We start from the raw sequence: 19,106 nt of genomic DNA, 5'->3' as shown, positions 1-19,106 counted from the left end.
GTGGCCTTGAGTGTGTGTTAAAAATCTGTGTGCACATCCCTATTGTCTTAGAAGCACCATGTGTTTGCTAGGTGCTAGCTGAAATATAGAACATTTTTTATTGCCACCCAAAAGTCTTTTTTGAAAGTGTTTTTTTTTTTTTAATTTTATTTATTTATTTATTTATTTAATTTATGATAGTTACACAGAGAGAGAGAGTGAGAGAGAGGCAGAGACATAGGCAGAGAGAGAAGCAGGCTCCATGCACCGGGAGCCCGACATGGGATTCGATCCCGGGTCTCCAGGATCGGGCCCTGGGCCAAAGGCAGGCGCCAAACCGCTGCGCCACCCAGGGATCCCTTGAAAGTGTTTTTTAATACATCCCTAGCTATTAGTACTATGCTCTAAGCAAATGAATTAACTCAATTTTTTAAGGCAGTATGTTGGCTACAAATTGAATCTAGGGTTTAAATAAGATATAATCGATCTAATAAATACTATGTATATAATATGGAGCTAGCATTTAAAACTTGGCAAAGCACAAAAAATATGAAGGTTGATCCTCTAAGCTCCATGTAAAAGTTATAACGTAATTTAAACCCACACCTTTCTGAACAATAAAAGTAGCAAAACTATATACAACAAAAGTCACCAATAATATTTATTTTGGTTTGTCACATTTTAGGAAATCTCTAGAAGAGCACTATCCAAAAAAAACTTTCTGTGATGACAGAAATGTTCCCTATCTGCACTGTCCTACAGTAGCCATTAGCTGCATTTACAATGTGGCTAGTGCAGCTGAAGAACAGAATTTTAAATTTTTACTTATTTTAAATTGTCACATGTGGCTGGTAGCTTCCACATTGGACACCATAGCTCTAGATTTCTGGATTTTTCCTTTTCTAGTACTTCATGATTTTACATACTCTAAAATAGATTTCAAAGTCAAGGGTCAAAGTTGCCAACTTAATTAAATATTGATCTGGGAGCACTCTCTTACCCTAAAAAATACCTTTATACCATAAGCAGGAGGCTGACACTTACTGGTCTGATATCAATATCGCACATTCCAACACTTGTAGTGACAACGTGACTGACTCCCAGCATTGTATTTCCTGATAACCCCTACAACAAAATAAAAATGAGTAGTCAACAGAAGAACTTCAAACAACATACCCAAGAATATCTAGGCAGTCTTATTTAGGTTTTATAATTACACAAGATCTTCACATATACAGGACAAGCCATGCAAATTATGAATCAAGCTTTCATACCTTTACATTGGAAGGGTCAAATAATCCTTCAGGAATCTTTAACCGCTCTGCTCCAAAGTCACAGTTGTATCCATTAGGGAATTCATAATGAACAGTTGGCATCTGTGCAGCTACTCTGAAAACATAGTAAACATTAAACAAAAGACAGAATCCTATTCGAAATTATAAACTAAGAAATTATCAACTTATAAGAAAGCAGAATATCTTTTGTTATTCAATATTTCTTAACATAATTTTTTACCTTTAGACCAGTTAAGCGTATTCTGCAATTCTTTAACTAAATAAATCATATTTCTCTCCTCATTTATGAAGTATTCAGTGTTGAGAAGATTAGTATGAAGGTTTTAATGAGCTATTATAAATCTTATAGATAAGAAAACATACTGTTCATCATAAGTTGAATCTGATACTTGAAGTACTGAAGCTTGAAAATCCTGGATAACACACTATGGATTAAAAAAAAAAAAAGTTTTTAAGAAACAAGGTTATGGAGATTTGTCTTTGCAATCTATACTTTTGTAATATTATATTTGAAATACTTAATGAAACTGGACCATGTTCCTGGATGGCAAAGTCCTTTCATGGGTATAAATCTATCCAGCAAGGACTCAGAGTATCAAGAAACCCAATTCTAAACATCTGCATTAAAAACTAAATTATATGACATTTAAATTAACAGTAATTATGGAACAATAATGAGATTAAAAAAAAAAAATCAGGAACCCTCATACCTGTCCTGCATAACAAAACTGGTTTCAGAACACTGTTCTTTCCTTAAAGATAAGCCTAGACTTAGATGCAAGATTATCTGAATATGTAATGTATACATATACACATATATGGCATCTTATGTAATTTTTAATGACTGCACAGAGTATAAAACAATTAAAAATTTTGCTACGAAATAAATACAACCTCTGGGCTGCTAATGAAAAATCTCATTTAATATCTAGACAAACTGTTAATCATCTTCACAATTTTTCCTTCTACTAAACATCCACAAAAAATCTTTATCTTTAGGTGTAAAAAAATATCAGACAGGATATACCTCTGACAAATTATGACTTTCATAGCCTTTTACTGTTAGAAATGAATGTACATTGCGGTGTGAGAGGTTTTACTAACCTCTCCTCCTCTAAGTTATATGTTCGGAGATGGATTTTTGGTAAAGAGAATCTTACTGGCTCCTTACTATGACACATTTTTTTAACACGACATTTTTTTAATGACACATTTTTTTTTTAATATGGCTGACTGATGTTAAAAAGAACATAACTGAGCCATACTAGCAGGTCTCTACAGACTAAAACTATTATCTTAGACAAAAAAATGAACAGAATAACATAATGTTTGCTTTTACTCCAAAATCAAAGTTCTTTCCAGGTCTTATCATAGTAATGTAAATGAATGCAGTAGTTTGTTGAGACAACTTGTTTGACAAATACAAAAAATAGCCCTTCCTCTAAAAATAAGCTATTATTTTTTATTGTAAAATATCATTGAAACTATAAAGCGGCAGCCCAGGTGGCTCGGCAGTTTAGCGCCGCCTTCAGCCCAGGGCCTGATCCTGGAGATCCGGGATCAAGTCCCATGTCAGTCTCCCTGCATGGAGCCTGCTTCTCCCTCTGCCTGTGTCTCTGCCTCTCTCTCTCTCATCTCTCATGAATAAATAAATAAAATCTGAAAAAAAGAAAAAAAAAAAGAAAAAAAATATATATATATATACGCGCTCAGGGTGCTAGGTGGGCTCAGTTGGTTAAGCATCTGCCTTCAGTTCATGACCTTGGGGTCCTGGAATGCATCCCCAACATTCAGTGGGGAGTCTGCTTTTCCCTCTCCCTCTGCCCTTCCCCCCGCTCATGCTCACACTCTCTCTCTCAAATAAAATCTTGAAAAAAAATAATAAACCGCTCACATTCTATTAAAAAACTTACAGCCTATAATAGTTTTATGAAGAGAGTAAGGCTACTTACATTACACATGTAATTGTGCCAAGACCTTGTAACCTGTGGCAACTTCTCTTTTCTTTTCCAATTCGCTGGAGATCCTTCACGAACAGCTTCCTGAGTACCAAGAGCATGTGCTAGGTTAGGAGGGTTCACAACATAGGGGTGGAGAGTTGGAGATAAATTCCAAAATGAAAATCCAGGCATCACTTACTTTTGATGCAATCATATATGGAGGAATCAGTTCTATATTCATTTCTTGGAAGAGTTCTCTGCATTGCATAGTAATAAAGTCTCCAGCAAGAGGGGATTTTACAATGCCTATGAAAACAGATTAAACAAGGCTAGGACAGCATTAAACCCAAGCTCCTTGGGACAAATTCTTCTGTGTATTTATATATGAATAATTTTTTCAAGTAGAAATAACTGAACTATCCCTCTAAGCATGAATGAAGCCATGTATCAGTTTAAATATACATTATATTTTTTAAAAACCCTTAACAAAGAGATCTTATTTGGAAACTGGTATGACTTGATAGTCCAAGTCATACCAATCACTGTGTGATAGTCCAATCACTGCTGTATTTTCTATGTCTTCATGGCAGCTAACATCATCTCAGTGTACCCTAGTTAAATCCATTTACCTTGCTGAAGGACATAACCATCATGAACTGGAATTGCAGTGGTATGAGTGGCTCCACTGTCCAAAATTAGCCCAGTAGAACGACCATTAGCAAATCTAGTTTAAAGCATTAAGGAAAAGAAGGTATCAAGGCTCCTAAAATAATATTTATTATAAAGGGAAAGTTTTATTAAAGCATTCTTAAACATGTGTATTATGGCTTAAGATATGTTAAAGTTAATCCAGGGATGAAAACTGGTGTCAAATAACTCTGGGTTAAAGACAAATGAGAATAGGCAGAACTTCCATAATGATGATGAGAGGAAGTCAGGGAAACCTTTATCCCAGAGAGAGACATCTATTAAACTGGTCAAAATTAGCACAATCTTTCAAAGTCTCTGGAGACAGATGAAAGGACTTATAACAAATTAAGAAGCATTTAACAAAATCTACAGAAACTCGGTACGAACAGTGGTAGGCTGTGGCATTTGAGCTACGAACTAAAACCATTCTCCACAGAGGATTTAAAAAAAAAAATATTTCAGCAGTGTAGCAGCTGAGTGGCAGTTCCAACAAATCAATAGGAAAGCTATTGCAGGTGGATTCAATGGCCAGCAAATATATCGGCAGATCCCAGCTTTCCACAGCTCTGTGCTGCAGAAGGCCTGTGTCATGAACCTCATAAACCAGTACTCAGGAGTAGGGCCATTCACATGGTCATCAAATATTTACTGAGCATCTATTATGTGCCTAGTGATAAGTTTGGTACTGAGGGAAGGTATCAATCTGGCACTGGCATTCCCAAGCACAGAAGGCACAAAAAGGTGACCCGAAGCAGGCTCTACCCTGAAGGGTATCCTGTTTAGTAAAAATCAGTAATGCTGTGAAAAGAACAGCTCAGGGTGTCCTAGGGGTATAAAGGAGAAACCACTTAACCAACGCTGGAGAAATCCAAATGTAAGGTAGGGAGGAAAAGACAGGGAAGATAGGAACATGTAGGAAGGCCAGCAGGCAAGAGGGTACAGTGAGGCCAAGGAAGTGCAAAGTAGTTCAGGAGAGCCTGCAAGAATGTACATGATTTTGGCTTAAAGCAGCCTGGCAATTAACAAAGATGATTAGAGGGGCAGTGGGAATGGACAAGGTGAGAAGATGGGTTGCAATAATCCTGGAAATAGCTTACACCTAAAGCAGTGGCAGTGGAGAAATAAATGGATTTTGGAGGTAGTGGGGAGGAAAAAAAAATAGGTCTTGATGACTGACTAAATTTGAAGGGTTAAAGAGAAAGATTTCTGGTCTGTGCAACTGGAAGCTAGACGATTTTTGGAGAAGGAATAAATTTGAGAGGAGAGAAGATTAATTCAGTTCTGGACATAATGAGTTTAAAGTGGTTCAACAGAGAACTAATACAAAAATTTCTAGTAGGGCACCTAGATGTGGGCCTGGAGCTCACAAGAAAGAGCTGGGATACAGAACAGTACAGATTTGGAATCTGTTAGTGTATGACTGGTGTCTGAAGCCAAGGAAATTAATAATTTAAACCAGAAAGAGCATGTCAAGAGAGATGAAGGGCTAACGGCAGAAAACCAAGCAATGGGTAAGAAATGATCAGAATCAATAAGAATCAATGGCCAGAAAGACAGGTTGGTGATTTATCTTTGCTAATATTGGTACTCTACTGACCTTTGGTCAACTATACATATAAATGTTAAATTGAGGCTCTATTAGTACAAAAGGACAGATGCAGTAATACCAGACTAAAAAGTAGCATAAAGATATATGGACCCTCCTAAAAATAACAATCAAAATCTGAACAAATTATCTTAAATAACCACTTTAAGACTAGAAAGCTTTCAAAAGCAGCCAAAATTTAGTCTCCTAGAACTGCCGCTGGAAGGGGTAAGAAGCTGAAGTTTATAGCTTCCGTGCCTGCAGGTGCTCCCCAGCTCCATGGCTACGGCTTGGGAAAGCAGTGGTGGAGAACTGCACCTTCACCACTTTGAGTGAACAGAGGAAGTTCAGGGCTGGAAGAAAAGCTGGACAGGTAAAGTTGAAACCCTACAAGCCAGGAAACAACAGAAAGGGTAAAACCCAAATCTGAGTATAAAATATACCCACATCTCTGACTGACTGCTAAACTATTCAGGGCCAGGACTTTGGGGGCCCAACAAAAACAGAACACAGACTAATCCACTCTTCAAATCAGAGCAGCACCTGTGAGTTCTGTGATTTTGTCACATTTTTAGCTAAATGCATTCTCCAACAGTATGCAGCTTGGTTCACAGAAAGCCCTCCTTACTAGCTTGAGATGTCAAGAGGACAAAGCCTGAAGTGGACAGATATAATAACCTAGCGGTCAATTAAGTCAGATAAAACAATGCAACCCTTCTCACTAATATTTTTGTTCTTGGAAAGCATATCTTTCATAAAAATGTTATTTATGCTAACCTTAATGGATCTTTTTTGGTCATTTTTAAGTGAATAATTAAAAGCTAAAACAATTCTTAGTTGGAGTGCCTGGGTGGCTCAAGCAGTTGAGCATCCAACTCCTGGTTCTTTTGCTCAGGTCATGATCTGAGGGTCATGAGATGGAGCCCCACATTGGGCTCTGCGCTCAGTGGGGTATCTGCTTCTCTCCTCCTCCTCCTGCCTCTCCCCCACCTCATGCACTGGCTCACTCTTTCATATAGATAAAGTCTTAGTTTTAATTTCTCACAGTAATACTGACAGATAAAACCCACATAAACAAAATCTTTTTGCAGTCCTCAGTAATTCTTTAAAGTATAAAGGAGTCCTGAAGCCATGCATGTTTGAGAGGTCAAAACCATTTTTAGAATACTCCTCATATGTTATTTGCCTTTTCCAGTGTCATTTTCTCATGAGTGTATAGGTGACTTTTCCAAAGACCATGTCATATGTGATACAGAACAGACTGAATGCAAAAGACAGATATGAGAATCCAACATCTGCTATTAAGCCTGACATTAAAGAGATCTGAACAAATATAAAGTAATTCCACTCTTTTCATAATTTTTTTTGATTTTAGAAAAGTTAATTTTCATTAAAACATTTTATATTAACCTACAATGATTTATTATTTACTTAAACTAATAAATCTAATTTTTTTGTTTCTATTTTAATTTCCAATATGGTAAACACTGACAGATATAATCCATGAAAGCTCTGGTTATAAAAGGTTCGAAATCTGCTGGGCTAGAAAAACATAGTAAAAGGACATCAGTCAGCTAAATCCAGAAATGTAGGAAATTCTACAGGACAATCTACTTCCTTAACAAATTACAAAAGAAAAAAAGGGTCTGGGGGAATAGAATCTACAGATGAAAAGAGACATGCTGAACAAATATGATGTCGGGCCCAGACTGAAATATATTAAACAGTTTTTTAAAAAAGGTTGTGATTACTATTTTTGTCTTTAGACACATGGTCAAATCTTTTAGGGATCCATGCTAAAGTTCCTATGGATAAAACTGTATCATCCTTGGGGTTTACTTCAAAATCACAGTAAGAGGGGGACTGGGTGAGGTTGTAACTACTACAAGTTAGCTATGTGTTGAAAATTATTAAACTGTGTGATGTGCAGATGGAGGTTCAATATAATACTGTGTTAAAAATTTTCCATAGAAAAAGGTTAAAAAATAGAACAATGCCCAATTCTGTTTATACACTCTTTATAAGGAAGTAGCCAAATAGACCTATATTCAAATTTAGTAAAGCCACTTGAAATTGTGAACTTGAACCAGTTTGCTTACTTTGACTTGAGAGGGTTATTAATGAGTATTAATGAGATAATACAGTGCCATCGTCTACTCAAAAACGTGCAATGGTTCTCTAGAGTCTAAAGTTCAATTTTTTTTTTTTTAAAGATTTTATTTATTTATTTACTTGAGAGAGAGAGAGAGAGAGAGCACAAGAGGGGCAGTAGGGAAGGGAGAAGCAGGCTGCCCGCTGAGCAGGGAGCCCAACGCAGGCCCGATCCCAGGACTCCAAGATCATGACCTGAGCTGAAGACAGACATTCAACTGACTAGGCCACCTAAGTGTCCCTAAAGTTCAAATTTTTAAAACCTAACATTTAAGGTCTCTATAGTTTGACCCAAACCTATTTCCTTCTGAAGTCTAACAGAAATCTTCAAAGGAAAGAAATCTTCACAGGAAAGAACACTTACACTTTCTACTGCCACACTTTTGCTAAATTCATCTTCAAAATAGCACTACAGACAATATTAGATTACAGTCCCCACAGTGACCCTCACATATATGTAAAATTTACTTAAATAATATAGCAATTGAGGAAGGTATACAACATAAATTAGTAAAAAGTGAAGCTAGGTTTTAAGTACTTAATTCAAAATCAGTTTGTAAGCATTTCAACTTGAACTCTAAATACAGGGCTCCTTCCCCCACCTCATACAAATCAAATCTATTCTCTTCATAAACATTTGTCAGGCAACTATTTTCCTCTGGGGAACTTCCACAATTCCACAAAAAATTATAATCAATCATGTACTTCTTCATAACTTTTGCCAGTTATTTTGAAGTGCTTATATTTAAATCTATTATTTACCTTTAAACAAGAATATTACATTACATATTCTTTGAGATAAGAACATAACATTTCCTTGTCTGTCCTTTAACATGCCTACAATTAATATTTGATTTTATTTTAAATTGGTGATTTAATCTTAAGTGAATTTATATATAATTTCCACTTTTCTATGGTAATGGGAAAAGAGAAAGGAAATGGCAATCTTTGAATTTGCTTAAACACTATCTTCTATTCCCCTACTAAGAAACAAAAAATTTCAAAACCTTATCAACAAGCAGGATTTGAGCATTTCTTTATTTCCCTCTAATAACTTCTGGTATATCTTTTCCAATAAGAAATACTGAAAGATAAAAAAGGAGAGAGAGAAAAACCCCAAACTTCTGAACAAGCAAGAACTGGCTCATGTCTTCCTGCTGGGGGCATTCTCTTTAATGGTACCATATTTACTTTGAAAGAAAAGCTGAGTATTACTCTTTCAAGGATACGCTGTCAAAACTGCAGTTTTGCAAAGGAAGAATGCAGGGATGTTGTAGTGTTCAAACATTAACTCTGTCAGTTTCTCTCTCTTTGCTCTAGTATTCCACTTGAAAAGGGGGAAAAAGAAATGCAAGTTATTTACTGTTTAAAAACTAAAATGTTGATTTATTTCAAGATTCAATATAGCACCACATTAACAAAGATTTAAGCATTAAAAACAGAATACCACATAAAATAATCTTCATAAGAATATATGTGTATTAAAAAAAAAAAGAATATATGTGTATTTATTTCTATTTATCTGTAAATAAATTCAGTAAATATAAATGAAAATTTATTTAATAAAAAGTATAATTATCTGTTGCTATGAATTCTACAAGTTACAGACTTCAAAGTACAAGAAAATCCCAATTCTTATAAACTATTATTAAATCTTAAGAATTAATCTGGTAATTTTAAACCACCAAATTCTCCTACTTAGAGTTGGTACACATAAAGAAAACTATAGGTTAAAAACAATAACAAAATATTGATAATTTATGATCGTTACGATAATATCGTTAATTTATGATTTATGATAATTTGGACTCTACTAAATTTATTTCACAAGAGTCCTGGGTCTAGTAATTTCCAGCCCTAATTCCATATTTGACTTCTCTCCTGGAAAACAGAATATAAAAGCAGATACACCTTGCCCCTGGGGCATACGGGACAATTCATAAACCCAAATGGGAAGTGGCCCAAGGAATTCAAGTGTTAAATAAATCCCTGGAAAAAATAAATAATCAAATTCCATTTAGGGTGCTTTGTTATTGTTCTTTGAATATTTTAACTACTGAAATAATAAAAATTGTAACAGGATATAAAAAATTAATCCTCCTTTCCCTAATTTTCAAAATTCAAAATATGCCTCTTTAAAGAAAAAAAGAACACAATCTTTGAATGAATTTAAAAAACAACTACAAAACTCAGAAAAGAAAGCCTGTCTTACCGGTGCTTCTGACATGAGAACAGGATGCAGGCTGGCTTCTGATTTGACATGCATTTTGTAGGTATGATCCAAAATAGCCTGGAAACTATCCCAGTCTTCAACTACAATATAAGATTAATACCTTGAAAACAATGCTTAGTTGAAGATGAACACAGAATCTTTTAAGAGATGGTTTCTATAGTTAAGCATTAACATAGAATCTACTTATTTTATAGATTTACTTCGTAATACAGTACTTTATATAGACATCATCTTTGTTGTCTATAAACACGGAGCCTCTTTTTGGTTCCTCCAGCCCCAACAGTATCACAACTCCTAGACCTGTCCCAAATATAATTACTGTATCTAATAGACCTAAAATGCCAAATAAATATTATTCAATAAGTACTTACTAGAAGCACAGTATGCAATTTGAATGGTAAGAAAAAATACAAAAGAATGGTATGATCTAGATTGGATATCAAAAAGCTTACAATCTACTTGAAAAAAGATTTAAAAACCTAAAAACCTAAAAAAAAAACCTTCAGGGAATAGTTCAATTTGGCTTCCACCTAAACATTCCATCGAAAATGCTTGCATAGTAAAAAAAAAAAAAAAAAAAAAAAAAAAAGAAAATGCTTGCATAAGTCACTAATGACCTGCTGACAGACAAATCCAGGGGAAACTTCACATTTGTAATATCCTTGACTCCTTCAACATCATCTGACACTACTGAACACTGAAGAGTTTACAAACTTGCTCTGCCACAGTCCAAAGAAAAAATGTCATTACCTGTACAACATACTCCCACAGGCATATGAGGATTTGTTTGTTTGGTCAATGAACTGTTAGTCACTCTAACACTTCCTTTCTTGTGTAAATCTCAATGTCACAGCTGAGAACAATGAAAATGAATCACTTCTATGCTCCAAGAACTTTTTCTTCCCTTAGCCTTCTCCTGAATATTATTTATCCTCCTACATCCCTAACTGTTCCTTCTCATTCTCCTTCATGGACACCCATTCTTCTCTTTGGATAAAAACAGAACAGGCTCTCACAAGGGACGCTATCCTCCACCTGTGTCTCATCTTCCACATGCTTTCTGGCTAATATAATACAACTCCATGTCTTAAAATTCTTCTCACCGACTTACTACAACAGCACCTATATTCAAATACTTTGCACACAGTAACTAAAAAAGACCTGCTTGCAAGGCTGACCCTTAGCTGGCATCTGAGAACTCTGATTGATAACTACACTACACTGATGAAACTTCCCCTAAATGATGAGAGTAGTTCACTGCACCTCAACTGTTTGTACAATGTGGTTTATGATGAACATCTTTCCCACTGAGAACCCTAGGTTTTAGTACATGCAAGGCACAGGGTACCCACATGATCACCCCCAGTAAAAATTGTCTCTAATGAACTACTCTGGTAGACAACACACATGTTACATCTCATTGCTGGAGGAATTAAGTACATTCTGCTTGACTCCACTGTGAAAAGACTCTAAGAAGTCTGCACTGCTTTCCTCTGGACTTCACTCCATGCCCTTTCTTTCCTGTTAATTTTGCTTTGTATCCCTACAGTAGAATAAATCTTAGCCATGAGTACAACTATATTCGGAGTCCTGTGAGTCCTTCTAGTGAATAACTGAACCATAAGAGTGACCTCCGGTATTACATTTGCCTTTTAAGACCATAAAACCTCCTCCTTCCCATTCTATCCTACCTCAATGCATGGTACCCAATCACCCCAATCAAAAATCTAGGAAAATTTTCATCTCTTTGATACCCCTCAAAGCCAACTCAGGATCTCCATCAGTAATAAAATGTGAACCCTCTTCATTTCTCATCTGAATTCTCACCTAACTAATCCTAGTATCTTCCTCTAATCTAGCCTATATAACACTGTTAGAATCCTCCCTCTAGTTGGAAAATATGAATATTTCATATCTCTGTTTAAATTCCTTTGGGGTATCCTTTCATTTGCCAGCTTAATACACCCCTAGTGTGGTGGTTTACAAGTCCTATCATGATTGCTCTCTGCCCACCTTTACTGCAACTGGTCCTAATACACCCACTGTTACAGGGATCCTTTTTTTTTTTTTTTTTTTTAAAGATTTTATTTATTCGTGAGAGACACACAGAGAGAGAAAGAGGCAGAGACACAGGCAGGGGGAGAAGCAGGCCCCATGCAGGGAGCCCGATGTGGGACTTGATCCCAGGTCCCCAGGGTCATGCCCTGGGCTGAAGGCGGCGCTAAACCGCTGAACCACCCGGGCTGCCCTGTTACAGGGATCCTTAACGGATGACCTTTCTAAACATGTAAGCTTCTTCTGCAGCTCCACCTATTTACATATGCTGGTTGCTCTGCTTTACTCAACCTTGACATTCAGACTAATCCTCATTTCTTGGTCAAGATCCAGTACAAAAGCTACCTCCTTTATGAAAACCATCACTGACTTCCAATGAGAGTTAAATACCTCTCCTCTCTAATCTCACTGCTTATCAAACACAGCTGTAACACTTAACCTACATATTTCTATATTTATATTTATCTCCCCTATGAGTTTCTTAAGGAAGAGGAACAAGTTGATGCATTTTGTATTCTCGTGCCTGGAACAGAGAGTTTGTGTAATAAAAACAACAAAATATCCAATATTCGAATTATAGGAAGTTTTGTGTCTGGGGCACCTGGGTGGTTCAGTTGGTTAAGTGCCTGCCTTCAGCTTAGGTCATGATCCCAGGGTCCTGGGATCCCAGGGTCCTGGGATGGAGCCCCGCATGGGACTCCCTGCTCAGCAGGGAGCATGCTTCTCCCTCTGCCTCTCCCCATCCCCTGCTCTTCTGTGCTTAAGCTCACACTCTCTCAAATAAATAAATAAAATCTTTTAAAAAAATTAAAAACAAAAATTCAATTTAAAAAAAAAAAGAGGTTTTGTGTCTAAAATGTAGCACGCATACTCTATAATCAAATCCATAGAAACAAATATTGTACCCATTCCATTTTTTAGTGGTGAAATGGCCTCTGTGTTCTCCCTGGGAACGCGCAGGGCATTAGTATCTATGTAATAGGTGGGGCCGCCCTGTTTGCCTTTATCACCGTCTATTTCCATCAGTGTGCTTCCATCATCTCTTTCTACCACCATACCAATAGCTGTGGGGAAATCCACCTGGAAAAGTCAAAAACATAAGAATACAAGTTTTACTTGCTTTTACCAAGTAGTCGTTTTTTTCAAACTAAAGTCTTTTACCATAATTGAGTCAGAATTTCTGCATGAATTTGATTCTGCATAAATGTCCCTTTCATATCTAATGAACTAACACTATACTTACCTTGGGACAGTCTTCACCAGCATAACCAGCTCTCACAGTATAGGATCCAATATCAAAAACAAGAGCTCCAACTTCATCTGAAAAGATGAAAGGATAATTAACATTAACACAGGTATCATATTAAAATTAAGAGTTGTTAATGTGCTTAAAATAAGAATGTGAAACCTCTATTACAAATTAAAATAAGTATTACATTCATATTATTACTGGCTTGAACCTAGTTTTAAATACACCTTAAAAAATAAAGATTCATTTAATTAAAATATAACAATACATTGTATATCAGCAGAGGTTCAATCAAGAATGAGATGGTACACTAAAATTGGGTAATCTGCAAGAGTTTACTTATTAAAGGGACTATTTATAAAGATACAGGAGGCACAATACAGGAAAACCAAAAGGGACAGTATGGTACGCTAGCACTAATAATAGAGATTTGTTACCACTCTTAGAACGGAAGAAACATGGAGAAAGAACTGTTACCAGAACCTAGAGAGAGTTCTATTTGGGGGGCTACCTGACAGCTGTGACTTCAGTTGAGGGATGCAGTGACCCATGGCTAACCCTGAGGGGAAGAAATCATACTAATAAATATGCCAACCTCAACCTCCCTCTTCCCCCTCTTCATTGGCTCAGGTGATCTTACAATTTCTCGTCCAACTGGGCTACTAATGAATGCAAAAAAGATCCTCTATTAATATTTCTACCAGGACAAGAGGCATGAAGCAGGATATGGTTACCCTACCACTAGCCAAACCAGAGGTTAAGAGACCCACTGAAGCAGTCTATAATGGTCATCCTTATGGGCACAAAGAGGGTGGAAATGGGTGGAAAGTAGATCTGCAGGGGGAAGTGTAGTGTAGTACACTTAGGTACCATTTTTTCATATGTTATGGGAAATTATATCCCATGCAATTAGAGAAGAAACTTAGCAAAACTCTTTTTCCAAGAAAAAGAGGAACTCTGGATAACAGTTTTTTGTTGTTGTTGTTTTTGTTTGTTTTTTTGGATAACAGTTTAAGATATAATTATGCAGACCAAGTAAAAAAATCATTAAAATGAAGTTATCAAAGTTCACACATTTCAAAGATTTTTAGTAGAGTTTAATGCTGAAGAAGAAAGCTGGTAATTTTTTTTTTCCACATTCAAATTCAGAGAAAAGACTCTAATTATACTTTTAAAAGACTTTACCCAAAACAGCATGCCTCCAAAAACAAAACACTTGGGTTTCCCAGGCACTGATTTTTCACATAATTTTTTTTCAATCATTAAAAAAATAAAGAACTATAATTTACACCTCCATTAAAAGGGCAAAATCCATCTGATAAGACCAAGTTTTGTCAAAGATATAGGGAATGAAGAGCTCCTGCACATTTGCTTATAAAAGCTTTAAACTGATACAACCACAATGCACAATTTAGTCATATGCATTAAAGTTGAAAATGAACATATCCAGAAATTACACTTTTATCTTCTCTAGAGAAACTCACACATATCACAAGGAGACACATTTAAGAATGTTTACTAGCTATGTGACTTTGAGTGATTTCTAACCTCTCTGCCTCCGTTTCCCCATATGTAAATGTGCATAATAATAGTTCCTATCTCATAGGATGCTCTAATAATTAAATGTGTTCAATGCTATAATACATGTCAGCACTTAGAACAGTACCTGCACATAACCACCATAAGTGGGAGCAGCTATTACATTATCACCACATTGCTTGTCAAAGTAAAAGATAGAAATAATCTAATGGTCTCCTCAGGAGGGAAATAGAGCAACTATAATTTGTTCACACCATGAAATACTATAGAGCAGCTAAAATGAATGGTCTAGATCTACATGTATTAATATGGATAAATCTCCAAAAAAGGATTAGTTTGAAAAGCTATTAAATATATATGTGTGTCTTACTATGTATACATATATGAATACATGTATGTTACACTATATATATAGTTACTATGTACATTTATATGAATATGTTATGAAACTGTTTAATTCATTATGAATACACACACACTTAGTAAAAGCACAGAGGTCTGGGATTGTTGCATACAATTTCAGTTCTGTGGTTACCTCTAAACTGGAGAGAAGGAATCTGTATCAATAATATTCTATTTATCTCAGACAAATATGGTAAAATATTACATCACATATAAACTTACATATATTTTACTTTTAGCATGTTAGAAGTATTAAAAATTAAATTTTAAAATAAAGAAAACTAAAAAAATAAAAATCAATGATTATACAGATATTTGTAGTTAAGAGATGGTGTCTTTACAGAATAATGATCTCATTTTTATTCAAATAAAATGAGCTACCCATTTTTATTTCTAGTTTGAAAGGAAGTTTCTGCATTTATTATATTTCCCAAAGTAATTATCCATTCTTTATACAATCCTCTGATCCCAATTATTTTATCTGAAAGCAGGAGTCCTTAAAAGCAGAACACTGCATTTGTTGTCACCATAGTATGTACATTCAAGTACAATAGTAAAGTTACCAATGAGTATGAATTAATAAGCTTTAACACTAACAAACCAGAATACTGGCTAAAGAAACATCTTAACTAAATAAATGGATTGCTTTGCCTGATCAACCAAAATTTTCAATTCCTATTCCCAAGGTTCTATCTTTTGTCCTACACCACAGCTCTTAGCCTTTCCTGTATCACGGACCTCCTTCACAAAGCTCTGGGCTGAACTGTTTCCCTTAAAACCCATATGCGGAAGTCTTAACCTCTAGTACCTTAAAACATAACTGTATTTAGAGATAAGGTCTTAATTTAAAGAAGTGATTAAATTAAAATGAGATCATTAGGATGGGCCCTAAGCCAAATTTTTATGACTGGTGTCCTTGCATGAAGAGGACATTTGGACACAGATACATACAAAGGAAAGACCATGTGATGACACAGGGAGAAGACAGCCTTTATAAAGCAAGGAGAAAGATCTCAAAAAAACAAAACAAAACAAAACAAAAAACAAAACAAAACAAAAAAACAAAAAACCCTACCAACACTTTGATATCAGATTTCTTGACTCCAGAATAGAGAAAATTAATTTCTGTTATTTAAGCCACATAGTCTCTGGTGCTTTGTTATGACAGCCCTAGCAAATGAATATAGACACGTTAGGAAATTTATGACTCCCTTCTTGTAAGGTTTTAAAAGAGATTATAAAAGAAACTAATTAATTATAACAAAATATAGTTCTACCTGTGGATTACTTGGAGAAGCTAGGGACCCCATATTTGGAACCCCTCCCTTAATTTATCCTTTCATAGGTAATCTGTTCCACCCCTACAGCCTTGACTTCTACCAAAATATTAATAATTCCAATCTCAAATCTCTCAAGCTCTCAACATCATCTTGGATCCAATATCTTAAACTGTTTTTAAAATATCATAAATAAGATATTTTATTTATTCTCATTAAATGTCTGAATTTCTTCTTGGACTGGCAGCTTGTATACATCAACTTGGTCAACCTGAGCACTGATCTCATCCTCAATAGCTTTTCCAGAATTACTACCTTCACCATGAAACTCCATGATCTTTCCCAATTCAAACTTGGGCTTCTTCAGCATTTTTACTTTTTTTTTTTTTTTATTTATTCATGATAGTCACAGAGAGAGAGAGAGAGAGAGAGAGAGAGGCAGAGACACAGGCAGAGGGAGAAGCAGGCTCCATGCACCGGGAGCCTGACGTGGGACCCGATCCCAGGTCTCCAGGATCGCGCCCTGGGCCAAAGGCAGGCGCCAAACCGCTGCGCCACCCAGGGATCCCGCATTTTTACTTTTTTAACAAAGACATAGACTTGTCTGTCTCTTCCGACGGTATCTGGAAATGGTCAATTTATTGACCACTTCTTTCAAGTCATTAGTCTCTACCTCTCAAGTCATAATTTCCATCATCTTTTCAAAAAGATTTTATTTGGGATCCCTGGGTGGCACAGTGGTTTAGTGCCTGCCTTTGGCCCAGGGCGCGATCCTAGAGACCCGGGATCGAATCCCACATCGGGCTCCCGGTGCATGGAGCCTGCTTCTCCCTCTGCCTATGTCTCTGCCTCTCTCTCTTTCTCTCTGTGTGACTATCATAAATAAATAATAAATAAATAAATAAATAAATAAATAAATAAATAAATAAATAAATAAGATTTTATTTACTTATTTGTGAGAGATACAGAGAGAGGCAGAGACACAGGCAGAGGGAGAAGCAGACTCCCTGCAGGGAGTCCGATGTGTAACTGGATCCCAGGACCCCGGGATCATGACCCGAGCCAAAGGCAGATGCTCACTGAGCCACCCAGGTCCCCCACCCCCCCAATCATCTTTTTCTGTATTCGGTGGAACTGTTGGTGCTGAAGTCTTCTGAATCAAATTTTTGCATTTTTTGGTAAAACCAACACAAAATAAGTGAAGCAAATATCCATCAGCAATCTTGACCTCAACATGAGCTTCAATCATGTCTGCCACTTTTTGACCAGGGAACACATTTTGTCACAGGTAAGATCCATGTCATGGAAATCAGTCAGGTAGTTTTTGCCCTGAATCTTCTCAGTAATTAGCTTAAATTTTCTAAATGCAATTTCATCAGGTGCACTTGGATGGCACAGTCAGGCATTAGACTGTTGAACTCAGGTCATGATGGGAGTCCCCCACCCCCCTCCTTCACCCTGTGCTGGGCACACAGAGTCTGCTTAAGACTCTCTGCCCCACTGTATTCCCCCCCACCCCCACGCATGCCTGCAATCACACGCACGCTCTCTCTCTCTCTCTCTCAAATAAATAAATAAATAAATAAATAAATAAATAAATAAATAAATAAATCTTTAAAAAACAAAAAGTAAAAATAAATTCAACTTCATCATTCTGCAGATTGCCAAGGCTCACTTCAAAATAATGATCCTTAGGCCATCAGATGTGATTTTGGCTCCATTGAATTCTCATGACTAGTGTTTTTCCAATATTTCTTATACTGATGATACGTAATACTTTCACATGAGACCAATTTTTCTTAGAAAAATAGATCAACTGCTTTCTTCTTGGCTCCTTTCCTGCCACATTTCATAAGGTACTTGTTCTTCACCAACCACCATGGTGCTACTCAGAGAGCCAAAAGACCTATCTCAAACTTCTTAGTGTACAACATCAATTCCTCCTGATGTCCCACTGGTACCTCAAATCCAACATATCTGAAGCACTGTCTTTTTTACCCCATCCTAACTAACCTAATCTCAGTAGTGATATCCCAATTAGCAGCCTAATCAGCGGAGGCAAAAAACTAAGAATTGTGCATGTCTTCATATTTCCGCTAAATAGTCCTCAGTTACCTTCCTCTTTACAACCACTACCACAGTCTTGAGTCAAGCTCTTTAAAAAAAAAAAAAAAGATTTATTTGAGAAAGCAAGAATGCCAATGCACAAGTGGGGGAGGGGCAGAGGGAGAGAATCTCAAGCAGACTCTCCGCTAAGCACAAAGTCCAAGGCAGGGCTCCATAAAACAACCACAAGATCATGACCTGAGCAGAAACCAAGAGTCTAATGCTCAACCAACTAACCCACCCACCTTGAATCAAGATCTTAAAAAAGGATTACAATTATTATGCTTTCCATCTCTTCACCTTCTCCCTTCCCTTTCAAACTGCTATACTGTGATCTTTCAAAATTGTAACTCTGAACATATGGGAACATAAATGCCTCAATGAAAAGAAAGCACCAATCAGTGGTTTCCCATCATCTACAAAATAAAATTCAAATCACTTCACCAAGTTGATATTCGAGGCCTAGCAAAATCTGGCAACTGTTTGGTTTCTCACCTCACACACTAGCATTACCGGATAATGTTGTCTCCTAAACACACTGTGTACTCTCACTCAGCTCAACTTTGCATATACTGTCCTTCTCCCCTCTACTTCCATCATCCCCA

At 36.3% G+C, this 19,106-nt stretch overlaps 1 protein-coding gene across 5 annotated transcripts in view; it reads right to left on the bottom strand.

Annotated features, from left to right (window-relative positions):
* The window catches only part of ACTL6A (actin like 6A), a 28,405-nt gene that overhangs the window by 5,512 nt on the left and 3,787 nt on the right, over window positions 1-19,106 (bottom strand). For all 5 annotated transcript variants that reach the window (XM_038583420.1, XM_038583421.1, XM_038583419.1 and 2 more), the window contains 10 exons: window positions 13,172-13,248; window positions 12,834-13,008; window positions 9,853-9,953; window positions 8,870-8,967; window positions 3,844-3,938; window positions 3,414-3,520; window positions 3,227-3,316; window positions 1,638-1,699; window positions 1,254-1,368; window positions 1,024-1,104 (listed from right to left, as the gene is read on the bottom strand). In XM_038583420.1, the coding sequence (XP_038439348.1) occupies window positions 1,024-1,104; window positions 1,254-1,368; window positions 1,638-1,699; window positions 3,227-3,316; window positions 3,414-3,520; window positions 3,844-3,938; window positions 8,870-8,967; window positions 9,853-9,953; window positions 12,834-13,008; window positions 13,172-13,248 (1,001 nt within the window). The remainder of the gene's footprint in view (window positions 1-1,023; window positions 1,105-1,253; window positions 1,369-1,637; window positions 1,700-3,226; window positions 3,317-3,413; window positions 3,521-3,843; window positions 3,939-8,869; window positions 8,968-9,852; window positions 9,954-12,833; window positions 13,009-13,171; window positions 13,249-19,106) is intronic.

This window comes from Canis lupus, chromosome 34 (genome assembly GCF_011100685.1).
Source record: "Canis lupus familiaris isolate Mischka breed German Shepherd chromosome 34, alternate assembly UU_Cfam_GSD_1.0, whole genome shotgun sequence".
Classification (NCBI taxonomy): Eukaryota; Metazoa; Chordata; class Mammalia; order Carnivora; family Canidae; genus Canis; species Canis lupus.
Note: the sequence above shows the minus strand (reverse complement) of the source record. Positions and strands in the feature narration are given on the sequence as shown.